Source organism: Oncorhynchus nerka, linkage group LG20 (genome assembly GCF_034236695.1).
Source record: "Oncorhynchus nerka isolate Pitt River linkage group LG20, Oner_Uvic_2.0, whole genome shotgun sequence".
NCBI lineage: Eukaryota > Metazoa > Chordata > Actinopteri > Salmoniformes > Salmonidae > Oncorhynchus > Oncorhynchus nerka.
Window position 1 is genome coordinate 70,147,958 of NC_088415.1, and position 13,587 is coordinate 70,161,544.

General features: G+C 40.9%; 1 protein-coding gene across 1 annotated transcript; it reads right to left on the reverse strand.

Annotated features, from left to right (window-relative positions):
- Positions 1 to 426: 426 nt before the first annotated feature.
- Positions 427 to 13,104, reverse strand: LOC115103042 (cullin-1). The gene is made up of 22 exons (XM_029623628.2): positions 12,886 to 13,104; positions 10,553 to 10,907; positions 10,115 to 10,292; positions 9,750 to 9,917; positions 9,610 to 9,660; positions 9,393 to 9,483; positions 9,136 to 9,299; positions 8,827 to 8,989; positions 7,995 to 8,125; positions 7,743 to 7,850; positions 7,541 to 7,647; positions 7,310 to 7,358; positions 3,740 to 3,871; positions 3,400 to 3,517; positions 3,127 to 3,203; positions 2,896 to 3,027; positions 2,555 to 2,647; positions 2,212 to 2,259; positions 2,010 to 2,092; positions 1,682 to 1,787; positions 1,392 to 1,505; positions 427 to 1,139 (listed from the first exon to the last, which is right to left on the reverse strand). The coding sequence occupies exons 2-22, from the start codon at positions 10,690 to 10,692 to the stop codon at positions 1,059 to 1,061; spliced, it is 2,334 nt and encodes a 777-aa protein (XP_029479488.1). The 5' UTR covers positions 10,693 to 10,907; positions 12,886 to 13,104; the 3' UTR covers positions 427 to 1,058.
- Positions 13,105 to 13,587: the final 483 nt, after the last annotated feature.

The following is a 13,587-nucleotide window of genomic DNA, read 5'->3' on the forward strand; positions in this document are numbered from 1 at the left end:
CCTAAAAAACAATTAAGTAATATTTAAGTATTTTTTATTTAAGTACTTTACATCACTGCTAGTTTGCAGTGACAATGTACATTCTGATGAAAGCTGATCATGTAGCAACCTTCAGTTTTAATACCCACAAAATCCCAATTTATCCTGTTGACAAGCTTTATTTGAGTTTAACAGTTTACAAATGACTAGTGATGAACAGCTAAGTATGTCATTTCGGGATTGTAATGTCAAGTAACCAGCACTGACTTAAAATATCCAGGTGACATTTTTCATTCCTGCACCCCCAATTACATGATGGCCCTGGCCCCCAAAGTGACAGCCTGAGCACAGAGCATAAATTCAGTGCACAGTATATATCCATTAATGTCTAACATATCATCCAAACTTTTACATCGGTTTTGAAGGAATAAAGACCATCAGAGGGCATACAGAAACCTTTAACTTTTATTTACCACATAAAAAAAAAAGTGAACCACACTATACAAATGGTTTTCTGGTAGCAGGTAACAATGCAGATTACACTTCTAAGGGCCTTTTTCAAACACATAGATCGCGCTCTGGAAGTGCAGCTAAAATTGCTCATTTTTTTAAAAACACGTTCTTAATTTGCTCCTGCCACGTAACGCAGCAGTGTCTCAATAGCTTCTCCCCTATTACGTCTTTTTGCTCCTTAAATGCAGATAGGCAGTAGCATGCAACCCTCGGTGTGAAGGGTTTTGATTGTTTTTTTTTGTAATGTTAAGATAAAGGGGTAAAGGTCTCTGTCCATATTTACATATCAAAATGTATCTGTCGAACCTGAGCAGTTCAGATGGGATCTTCAAACAAACACTGGGCGAGCAGCTATCCCATAATCTCCGAGTTTAAAGGGAAGTCCAGCTTTAGCAACCACCTTGATGATTCAGAAGACTTTTCTTTCTTCTTTATGGTTTTTATTTTTCTCCTTCTGTGCTCGCATTCCTGACAACATTGGCCAAATGTCAAAAAGAATGATGTTTATTAATCAAGAAACAACTTAAAAAAAGAAAGGAGGAAGGGTGGAGAACAATGAAAAGGTTTTAAGCCAAGTAGCTGTACGTGTCTTTCTCTCCATCGACACGCTCCAGGTACTCCTTCTCTATCAGGATGTCGATGCATTTCTGAAAGATACATACACACATGACCATTATTACTAACATGGCAGATGTTGCATACAGAAAGTGGTTTCCATAAACCTACAGGAAACAACCGTAATGTAAAAACACAGTATAGATTTGTTACATTTCTGAAAGACAAACAAGACCGTTCCTACCATGGCAAGTGTTGCATTTACAGTATGTGGTTCCATGAAATCCTCTGGAGTCGGAAGGTAAATTGCCATCTAATGTTCCCTAATTTAATGCATAATTTACCTTGATGACGGGGACTCTTGGTTTAAACCTGGATGACAGCTGGTTCAGAACCTCTGCCAGGAGCTGCTGATGTTTCAGCACTTTACGCATCTTCATGATTCTTACGATGGCTGCCTACAGTAGGGTGGAGGAATACAACAGAACAGCCTTAAACAACAATATTCTAGACTAGAGTCATTTGTGGACGATGGATGATAAAACAGCGATTTTTGTGAATGTTAATGAGTGCCTGAGAGTGTGTAAATTTCAGTGAACAGAAGAGCATGATGATGGACTGATGGACAGTGTACCTGTATTAGCAGTTTCCTGTCCTCCTCTATGTTCTTGTGAGTGGTTTCCTGCTCCTGCTTCTGCTCTGTCTTCATTGGCACGTTAATGTTCACCCGAAGTTTCTTGCTGTCAAGATTAAAATCAAAACCTGATATCAGCAACAGTTCATGGAATCGATTACAGTACAGTAACATCATAGGGATTATGAATATCTTTTTTATACCATTTGTACAGTTGCGATCTACACTGATAACCTGGGCTGCATCCCAATTGGGATTCCCTACGTAGTGCACTATATAGGGAATAAGGTGACATTTGGAATCAGCCATGGTGTGTGTCATCACTCACTTTTTGTATCCCAGGAAGAGTTTTATTAAGGTGTCTGGTTTGAACTCCACTTCATCCACATTTGCATTCTCATCCTCCAGGACCTGGACAAAAGAACATGGCTTAGGTCAAAACTTTCAAAGAGACTCTACAGTGCTGAATGGTGATTCCCTATCAACTGGAGTTGTTCTGTCTGTCTGCTAATAAGAGGCACGAAACTTACCAGCAATTTGGACTTCAACAAGATTTGCAACACTTGCACCAAAATGTCCTGTTGGGGAAAAAAACAAACCTTCATCAAAATGTATGAAGCAAATTAGTGGGCTGTTGCTTTCAGCTTATATCTTCACATCACAGCATAACATCTTCTTTTGAAAAACCATCCATCAAAGAGAATGGTCTGTCTGACAGTAACTTTTGAATTACATTTATTTTGAGTAACAGACAAATAAAACAAATGTACAATGTGGACCCAGAGGATATCACTTGAATGTATTCATTAAAATGCTTGTTTCCAAAGTGGTCCTCGATGGTATACTGGATCCCTTAGAGTTGTCAGTACTCACTATCTTGATCTGCGTGCTGTCAGTGAGCTGCTGCACTGTGTAGACGTCCTCAGTGTTGTATTGTAGTAAGATGGCCATCTGGAAGGTAGAAGCCTGGGAGGACAGGAGGAGCAACAGGGAATATATCAAAACCATCTTATAGTACAGGATACAACGGAAACTCAGCTCCAGGCATATGGTTGATTTGTGGAATTTTTGCTTGTTGACAGTGAGCACACAGCAGTAGGCTCCAGTATGTTTGTTCAACAGTGTTGGTTGATTAATGAATATTCCTAACTTGTGAGAGTCTGAAAGGACATTATTGCATTTTATTTGACCAGAGAGACAACAGCTGTACTCGCCTGGAGAGTGTATCTGTTCTTAAAGCAGTTGGTGACCAGCTCTCCTTTGGACAGGTGGTAGAGCCAGGTCAGCTTGCGCCCGCTGTGTCTGCTGGCGTAGAAGGCCGTGAACCTTTGGTAACTCCTCTCCAGCTGAATGAGGGCAGGAGAAGAAAAGAGAGAACGGTGAGTAAACAGGGATCAATGTCAGTTAATTGGGTCACTGTGGAGGAGATTGTTAGTGTGTCTTACCTCAGAGGGCAAAGCGAATGTACAGGACTGCTGGAAGGGCCAGGAACCAGAACTGAGGACCTGGATGCTGAAGTCCACTGGAATATAGACACACAAACAGATTAGCAATCTTCTTTCCATAGTTCTTGGTTTCAAAGTGATTCTTTGTTTTACAGTTTGGTTAGGATAACACAGGGCTGTAGATTAATCTCGGTAGCCGAGTTTCCAATAAACTCCTTTCTGTCATAATGAATCCCAGAATCGGGAAACTCTCATTTTGCACATTATACTCACAGTCCAAAGGCTCAGAGTTTGTGAGGTGCTTTTTGAATTGTTCATTTAGGTCTTTGCTGACGCCGATGTCCTGGAACATGCGCTGGAGTTTAGAGGTGTACTCGAAGCCGCACGCTTGCTGTTGGGAAAGAGGGCAGGACAAACCATTAAAACAGGGGTGATCCCAGGTAAAACACAGTCCAAACACTGAGCAACCAGAGAATATCTTACGGTTTGTAATTCAACAAACCAATCAAAATGCAATGGCAATATCACAATAAAAACTGCAAACTGATCAAATGTGTTTCAAGGCAATTAAAGGCATTGTCATGAGGTGAACAAGATTTTAGTTGTGTACTACCTTCAGTTTGGAGATCATACTGGCTTCAGCATCGTCACTGGCGCTGTTCTGATGGACTAACCGCTTAGCCAGCATCTTGGCGTAGAACTTCTGGAACACATCTTTGTCCTCTATGTACTTAAAGACCACCATCTAGGGAAAATAACACATAACAGTTAGATATAGGGTTGTGAATAGAGATCACGTCACATACTGTAAACCAACTAAAATACAACATCAGGCTGAAGGAGGGGGAGGAGATTGGGTCTGCAATGGAGGGGAGGCAGATGTGGAAGTCCCAGTTTTCATCCTGTTGACTCCAGATAACAAGACGAAGTGACAGTAGCCATGTAGGCATACCAATCCTTGCGTCCTAAATAGTAGGCTGTTTGAATATGCGAAAAAATAAAGTTTAATAGTATGCAACGTTTAAAAAATAAAGTATACTTTAAAAGCACTGATGTCATACTAATTTCGGCTTTTGACAAAAGCTGATCAATTAGATATTGAGAGGTGCTACCGAAATCAACAAATAGTGGGAAATAACGCAATCGCGCATGACGCATTCTCAGCATGCGAAAATACCATGTGTTATAGTATGTGACTTTTCAAAAATCAAGTATAAAAATGCCAGGATGTTATACTTATTTCGTCTCTGGAATTTGATGCACACTTTCCAGTGCTTTAGTTTATTATGTTGCTGTCCAGCGGTTCCCGACTGTCCATGTTTTTTTGTGCAATAGCATTTTGATTTGAACATCCGAAAGGTTTGTGCGTGTAATAGGCTATTCTATTTAATTTATATGTTACAGCACTTTGGTTTCACTAATAAATATGCTGAAATGGAACCAAATTATTGTTTTTTGTCTTCAGTCCTTTTTACACTGAACAAAAATGTAAATGCAACATGTATAGTGCTGATTCCATGTTTTCATTAGCTGAAATAAAAGATCCCAGAAATGTTTCAAATGCACAAAAGCTTACTTCTCTCAAATGTTGTGCACAATTATGTTTACTTCCCTGTTGTGATAATTTCTCATTTTCCAAGATAATCCATCCACCTGACAGGTGTGGCATATCAACAAGCTGATTATTGATCACTACACAGGGGCACCTTATGTTGGGGACAATAAAAATACACTCAAATGTGCATTTTTGTCACAACACAATGCCACAGATGTCTCAAGTTTTGAGAGAGCGTACAATTGGCATGCTGACTGCAGGAATGTCCATCAAAGAAAGTTGCCAGAGAATTTAATGTTAATTTCTCTACCATAAGCCGCCTCCAACATCATTTTAGAGAATTTGGCAGTACGTCCAACCAGCCTCACAACCACAGACCATGTGTATGGCGTCGTGTGGGTGAGCAGTTTGCTAATGTCAACACTTTGAACAGAGTGCCCCATGGTGGTGGGGTTATGGTATGGGCAGGCATAAGCTACGGACAATGAACACAATTGCGTTTTATCGATTGGCAATTTGAAAGCACAAAAATACCATGACGAATCCTAAGGCTCCTTTGTGAGGCTCAGTATTTTTTAAGTATCTGTGAACAACAGATACATAACTGTATTCCCAGTAGAGGTCGACCGATTATGATTTTTCAATGCAGATACCGATTATTGGATGACCAAAAAAAAAGCTGCTACCGATTAATCGGCCGATATTTTATATATTATATTTGTATGAACACTTTTATTTTATCTTAATATAATACATCAATAAAATCAATTTAGTCTCAAATAAATAATGAAACATGTTCCATTTGTTTTAAATAATGCAAAAACAAAGTGCTGGAGAAGAATGTAAAAGTGCAATATGTGCCATGTAAAAAAGCAAACGTTTAAGTTCCATGATCAGAACATGAGAACATATGGAAGCTGGTGGTTCCTTTTAACATGAGTCTTCAATATTCCCAGGTAAGACGTTTTAGGTTGTAGTTATTATAGGACTATTTCTCTCTATACCATTTGTATTTCATATACCTTTAACTATTGGATGTTCTAATAGGTACTTTAGTATTGCCAGCCTAATCTCGGGAGTTGATAGGCTTGAAGTCATAAACAGCGCAATGCTTGAAGCATTGCGAAGAGCTGCTGGCAAACGCAGTAAAGTGCTGTTTGAAAGAATGCTTACGAGCCTGCTGCTGCCTACCACACTCAGTCAGACTGATCTATCAAATCATAGACTTAATTATAATATAACAACACACAGAAATACGAGCCGTAGGTCATTAATATGGTCAAATCCGGAAACTATCATTTTGAAAACAAAACGTTTATTCTTTCAGTGAAATACGGAACTGTTCCTTATTTTATCTAACGGGTGGCATCCATAAGTCTAAATATTGTTGTTACATTGCACAACCTTCAATGTTATGTCATAATTACGTAAAATTCTGGCAAATTAGTTCGCAACGAGCCAGGCGGCTCAAACTGTTGCATACACCCTGACTCTGCGTGCAATGAACGCAAGAGAAGTGACACAATTTCCCTAGTTTAATATTGCCTGCTAACCTGAATTTCTTTTAACTAAATATGCAGGTTTAAAAAATATATACTTCTGTGTATTGATTTTAAGAAAGGTGTTGGTGTATATAGTTAGGTACACATTGGTGCAACGATAGTGCTTTTTTCACGAATAAGCTTGTTAAATCACCCATTTGGCGAGGTAGGCTATGATTCATGATAAATTAACAGGCACCGCATCGATTATATACAACGCAGGACAACCTAGATAAACTAGTAATATCATCAACCACGTGTAGTTAACTAGTGATTATGTTAAGATTGATTGTTTTTTATAAGATACGTTTAATGCTGGCTTTCACCTGACCGTGGCTCCTTGCTGCACTCACATAACAGGTAGTCAGCCTGTCAGTAACATCTTTGGAATTGTTGCATGTTGCATTTATATTTTTGTTCAATATAAATAGGATAGATGGACTATATGGGCTACAGTAAAGATTGAATGTGATAGTCTGCCTTTAAACAGCCTGAGTAGGCCTCTAACTTCATTCCTACTCTACTCAGCGTTTAGAGAAATTAATCAAATTGGAATTTAGCCATTGTCAGGCTCGTTAATACGATGCAGGGCCACGGTCAGTATGTTTCTATGTTCTGGAACATTCGATTGAACGGAAACAAGATTCCGACCAGTTGACAAATCGGGAGGAGTTGGGTTGTGGAACGCTGTCAGCCTGGCTACTGCCCATTAAATACGTCACTCATTGCTTCAAGCCACACCTCGCCAAACGTACCTCAAAGTCTGTTCAAGAACGTTTTGGGAAACGTGTCGTTCAGTACCAACCATTCTGCAATGTGGCAAACGTTTAAGCTAACCGAACGCACCTCATGTCTGTTGAATTTGCAAAAATCCACCCGCACTCGGCCCCGTCTCACCCAACCAGGAGCCGCTACCGTATGGCGGCCGTGGCATATTGCATACTTTTTTACTAAACAGTATGTGCTGAATAGTATGCGACAATGAGTACATAATATGCAGTTTAAGTATGTAGTACGCTAGTATGTGTATTCAGACATGGCCAGTGTGACAGCTGAACACTTGAGAAAAAGCAGTCCCCCAACTTACCACTTGGTTTAGTGTGTCTTCCAGCTCTGCCTCCTCTGGGTTCTTTGAGCTGTGCGAAATAAAGAATTTCATTTAAAATCAATGTCAATGTGAACCGTTTCAGAGCAAAAGTCAATAGCAATACTGGAGTGCAGGCTACTGCCCTCAGGTGTGCGTAGACTTGAATATCAAACTGTGGGTCTGGAGTTATGTATTGGGTGAATGCATCAGAGGAGAGACTGAGTGACACACCTCTTCTTCAACAGAGAGTCACAGTATCTAGCCAGCAGCTCTGGGGATTTGCTGGACGACTGCACCATCTTGGTCACAGCATTGTTGTTTATGAAGCGTCCACAGGCCTGGAAAAAAAACAGTTCAAACTTAACAGCAACAGTGTGCGTGACACCATATGAAAACCTCTTACACCACAAAATATAGTAACATTTGACCATACCTTGTCCAGAGCAGCAACAAAACCAGCGTCGTTGTTGAACGCTGACATTACTAAAGCATTATACTTTTTGTGGACGTCTAAGATGGTCTGGACATACATTTTGGGATCCTGTGGTGAAGTAAATGAAAACAATAAAGTCAAGGATAACCCAAGTGAACTGGAGAGAGTGTCTCAGATGAATCCAATAAAGATGTGAACCTTTGGGTAAAAAGTATGCGTAAATGTCACTATTTTAGCCACTGTAGTTCTTACATTGAGAGCCGCTTCTCCACACTTCTCTATAGCAGCAAGGCCCTGGTTGTATATGTGCGTCTCCAGGAGTTTCTTCAGCTCTCCCAACCCATCAGTGATCCGGGACACCAAATTGTACATCCGCCCAAGGTCTGCACAGAGATATATATAAATATATATGAGAATAAATGGTGATAACCACAAACATACATTTACAAAGCCAAAGCTCACATGGAAAGTACATATAAAAGGACATACATAGTGTACAAAGCATTAGAAACACCTTCCTAATATTGAGTTTTGCCCTCAGGAAAGCCTCAATTCGTCAGGGCATGGACTCTACAAGGTGTCGAAAGCGTTCCACAGGAATGCTGGCCCATGTTGACTGCAATGCTTCCCACAGTTGTGTCAAGTTGTTGACTGGATGTCTTTTGGTTGGTGGACCATTCTTGATATACACCAGAAACTGTTGAGTGTGAAAAACCCAGCAACGTTGCAGTTCTTGACACACTCAAACTGGTGGGCCCGGCACCTACTACCATACCCCGTTCATAGACACTTAAATATTTTGTCTTGCCCATTCACTAACTGAATGGCAAACATACACAATCCATGTCTCAATTGTCAAGGCTTAAAAATCCTTCTTTAATGCGTTTTTGTCCCCTTCATCCACACCGATTGAAGTTGATTTAATAACAAGAGACATCAGTAAGGGACCATAGCTTTCATCTGGTCAGTCTTTCATGGAATGAGCAGGTGTTCCTAATGTTTTGTACACTGTGTACAAATTTATGGAAAGTACACAAAGCAAAAAGGCACGTCTGGCAATTGCCATCTGGACTCTCCTCTGTACCTTCATTTTTGTCAGCGTCCAGAAGATTCTGGAACTCTGTGTGGAAAATCTCCAGGTGCTTCTCGATGAGCACCTGCTCACACTTGCGGGCCAGCTCGTCCTGCGTGCTCTCATGGAGGTACACCTGCACCCTCCGCTGCTCCTCCAAAAGACGTGCCTCCGCCTGAGAGACAGAGAAGGAGAAAAAGAGAGCAGAGGGAGACGGATAGAGATGGAGAGAGAAAAAAGGATTCGGTTAACATTTTTACACTAAACAAAGGCCACAGATACAGCTACCATTTCGCTCGATGCACAGGTTTGATAACCTACCTTCTTCATGTACTCAGTAACAGGGTTTTGTTGCAGGAACTCTGTGCTCTCTCGTGTGTAGAAGCGCTCGGTGTCCGCCAAGAACTGAGTCTCAAAGTACTCTTTGTAGACCGACAATGTGGGGCCTTTGGCAAAGGCATCATCCTCATTGAGGCCCAACTCAACTAAAAGACACACAACTCCACTGTCAGAGCCATGAAATCACAATAGTTTCATATTGGTTGACCAACACACAACTAAAATATGCCAGGACCTACCGTAGGATTGGACGACTCCACTGATAAGCCTGGTGTTGATGGTCTCTCCGTTTCGTTCCTTCTCGATGAGCTTCAATACAGCATTTGTGACCTTAGTTGCGGGGGGAAAGAAATGTAGGGTAAATGCCTTCAACAAAATGTACATTATCACAATCTACTCACTAATCAACTAAGACTGGGAATAACTTTTCCACAGCTGATCTGAGGGGATACTCACTTGTTTATTCAAAGGTCTGAAAAGGCATTCCCTCCATGTCACCAAAGCGAGCTGAAAGGAGAGGATGGGGCGATGCATACGGTTGAGAATACCATCTAAGATGAGATGTGGGTTAAGAAATGTATTGTCTATCGTCTTACGGAGTAGATTTCATAGATCCCTTTGCGCCCCTCATCACACTCGCGGCGGACCCAGTGCCGGTTGAGGTAGGCACAGATACCATTCAGCACTTTGCTGGAGAATCTGTAGTCTTCCCACTGCTGTGTGTAGAACTTTAATACACTCTCATCCATCAGGTCTTCTCCATCCTGCAGATGAAGGGAAAAGAGAGGGAAGAGAAGAAACTGATATTTAGTTAAAGATAAGCAAGAAAACGTGGTAGAATATTTCATATGCTTCCTTTAACCTCTTTTGAAAGGGCTTACGGAGAATTACCCAGTATTCAATTAATTCAGTCACTTCATTAACCTCAGTCCATTTAAAAAGGTACAGGAAAGAACATTACCTTGAGCAGGTTGGTCAGGTAGTTCTTGAGGAATTCCTTGAGTCTCTTGTAGAGCTCCAGGCCCACAAACTGGGCCCCTCCTGGGGTGGGGGCCTTTTTGGAGGGTTTGGATGGCGGGGGCCCTGCCCCACGGGCCTGATTAGACTGGTGCACACTGGTACAGTAGTTATAAACATGTCTGGGTGGTGGGTTAAGGCAACAACATAAATGTAGAAACTGAAAATACTGACAAATTGATTTTCCCCAATTATGCTTCAAACTGATGCAAACCTGTGCCAAAAAAACATAAAATGCATTTTTTCCAGCTTTGCCATTTTGTTTGACTAACCAGGCATAGAAACCACCCGTTAGCTATGCCCCTTAATAAACACACCGGGAAGTACATTAGGAAGTACATTAGTCAGAGAAGCCTTGCAGTGCATCTATGGGGAAGGATACGTGTAGAGTTCCATGTATCGTGCTTTGGCCATGCTCTGTCTGGTGTACACCTGCTGTATTCCTGCTCGCAGGTCGTCCCAGATCTGGTCTAGGCCAATCTGTTTGAGCCCATGAGGGTTCTGGCTTCTGTTGGAGGACATTGTCTCTTTGCTTGTTGTTGCTCTCTTATCAGTTGCTGTGTCACGTTTTGTTTTATCGTGTGTAATGAAACTGTCAAGAGCTACTCCTCCATAAGGTGATGAAGAGAGAGGCCACAATCCAACACAAGACAAGGTGGGGTCTTCTCTTCAGAGTGGCAGACAATATTGGAAGACCCCCTTCAAGTAGCAATCAGGAGAGCACCCTGCCAAGAGACCTGCAAACACACACACAACAAAAAACATTGTAAGAAAGGAGCATACATTTGTATAAGTCACATAGTGCAGACTCTGAAGTGTAAGATAAAATTTTGAAAAAATCAATTAGCTCATCAATATATGCATTATTTTGAAACTGTTTCCATTATAGACTACACTACACAGCAAAATGATTGGAATAATTCCCCTGCCACACAAAGCTGCTCTCTAGACAGGTACTAATGAATGACATATTGTAAGAGATTAGCTTAGTCAGTGTTATATTGACTCCAGCCTCCCATTGATCAGGACCTAGCAGCTGGGCTTGAGGTCTGACCTTCACTGGTTCTGAATATTGTAACTTTAATACAGTGTCAGTAAGTGTGCCTGTCCACCGCAGTGCAGCGATGCCTGGGGGGAATATGGCTGACTGGATTGGGCTTTCCTTCAGCTTGAAACCTAAACCCAGCTGCCCTCGGCTTCTGTTTACCATGTGCATGGCGGGGCTGATTTCCGGCATGGAGAAGGACATCCTTCAAGTATAATTTAATAATACATTGAAGGTAGAGAAATTACAAAGAAAAATTACAACCATGATTTAAAAGGAGACAAGAGCACAGAATTATGATTTCAAGATGGACGTAGGCCTAACCTGATCTTGTTTCATTACTGTGTTTATGTATGCAAATATGCACGCACTTTTTTAAATGTAGATTCTACTAAGTCTTAGAATACAACCATAGACATGTGTATATGATAATATCCTTGGTTACTAGAGACAAATGTATCTAATAAGAATAAGAAACACTGCATGTACTTTGCATGAATGACAAACATGAGATGGTAACATAAGTGGTGGGCTTAATCATTTTATAACCAACTGTTCAAGATAATGTGTTACTCCTTTAGTCAAGGCTCAATTATTCATAATTTTATCAGAGACAGGGTTGGCTCTCTGTAACCATGGCAACAGATGAAGATAACTCACTAGAAAGAGGTAGCCTAACCTCTCAAAGTGGTGTGGGGCTATGGATGGAGGGAACTAGCATTTGTACAGTAAAGGTAGGTTGCTGCATAACAACGTTCTGAAACAGTGACACTAATCCAGTTCAACAAATAAATAAATGAAACGTCGGACAGTTGGCAGCAAAGAGGAAGCTACATGATCATAGGGATAATAACGTTTGGGCAAAATGATTGTTGTTGCCTATCAGCTAAGTGACAATCTTTGAATGCCTGGCTTGCAATACGTCGTCACATATCTATTCTCTGTCTATTGTTAGCTAGCTCCATAGCTCACTGTCAGTTGCACAACTGTTAATATTGATAACTAGTAGGTAGCTAGCCAAAGGCAACATCGTTGTAGCTAACGTTAGCTACAGTAACTTTATCTGGCTATATAGTTACACCTGTACAGTCTTCCGGCACGATCTAGCTATCCAGGGAAACTTCTGAGTTTGTAACTAACTAGCTTTATCATGCCATGGCTAAACCTGTACGTTAATATTAACCTGGTCAGTGAAGCGTAAGCAACAATAGCAGTTAATAATGGTTTGGACTAGCTAACGCTAGCATTATTTGCATTATTTGTATGTAGCTAGCTAGTAAAAACCAAATAACTACTCGATAACAAGACAAACTACACATTTTCATTGACAACTGTTATTTAGCTAACAGAGGGCACTGGCTAGTACTAACATGATATATAGCTAACTAACGTTACTGCGAGAAATGAGGCCTGTTGTTCGGGCGCAATGCTAGCTAGCGAAGTTAGCTGTCCGCAGAAGGCAGACGAGATAAGACAGCCAGTCGGTGTTCACTGTATAAACACAATACAACATAGTCTAGTGCGCGTTCAGTTTATAACCAGTTAGCTAACCTAGCTAGCTAAATAGGTACAATCATTTCAAAGTTCACTTGTGATATGTGTAGCTAGCTATGCTTAGCTACTGCACTAGCTAGCTAACAAGCGAACGTAGCTAGCTGACGTTAGTTTACCATCGTCCAGTAGCAGTAGTGCTCGTTCTTGGCTCCAAATCAAAGACAACAGTGCAAATTAGACACAAATATTACGTTTATAATCCGAGTAGAGTATTGGAAAATCCCCTTTCTAAAACAAATCCCCTTTCCCTCTAAATTATTTACTTTCACTGCCACAACAATAGCTGCGGCAGTGTATAGAAATAACACTTCATAAATCTGCGTTCACAGAAAGATGTCCCATGGAATTTGAGTGTGGAATTTAACGTTCCGTATACGGTCGGCGGATAATAAGGCCATTTTGTTCCATGTCACAGCTTGGTTTGTGAGATTGTAAAATTTCTAAGGAAAACTGATTGATGATGATGTATACCCCTACTACAACAGAAAACAATTCGTGACGTCATATTCTAAAACATCCTGTAATTTTAATATGGTTTTATGGGTCCTGCTCTGGCATAGTTTGATGAACCAGGCTACAGGTACAAGTATAACAATCAGCCAGATGGTTCCCCTTCCACTCACCACCAAATATTATGAGAGGAAGGCTGGCAGTGGGAGAAAATGGAGTAAGATGGATTTTGGCAGTAGGATCTGTAACACTGAGCTGGGTCTGGATGCTTGATGTTACATCCAGTAGAGCATCCAGCTCAGAGTTAAAACTTCCTGCATAGCATCCAGATCAGTTACGTCCGGCTAAGAGTAACATTCAGCATCCAG

Bases quoted from the DNA above. Each gene is read 5' to 3' on its own strand.
- LOC115103042 (XM_029623628.2), bottom strand. From the start codon at position 10,692: ATGTCCTCCAACAGAAGCCAGAACCCTCATGGGCTCAAACAGATTGGC. The intron at 7,851-7,994 runs GTAAGAACTACA...ACTTCACCACAG, and splicing joins GTGGAGAAGCGGCTCTCAAT to GATCCCAAAATGTATGTCCA. The intron at 7,648-7,742 runs GTATGGTCAAAT...TTTTTTTTCCAG, and splicing joins TTGTTGCTGCTCTGGACAAG to GCCTGTGGACGCTTCATAAA.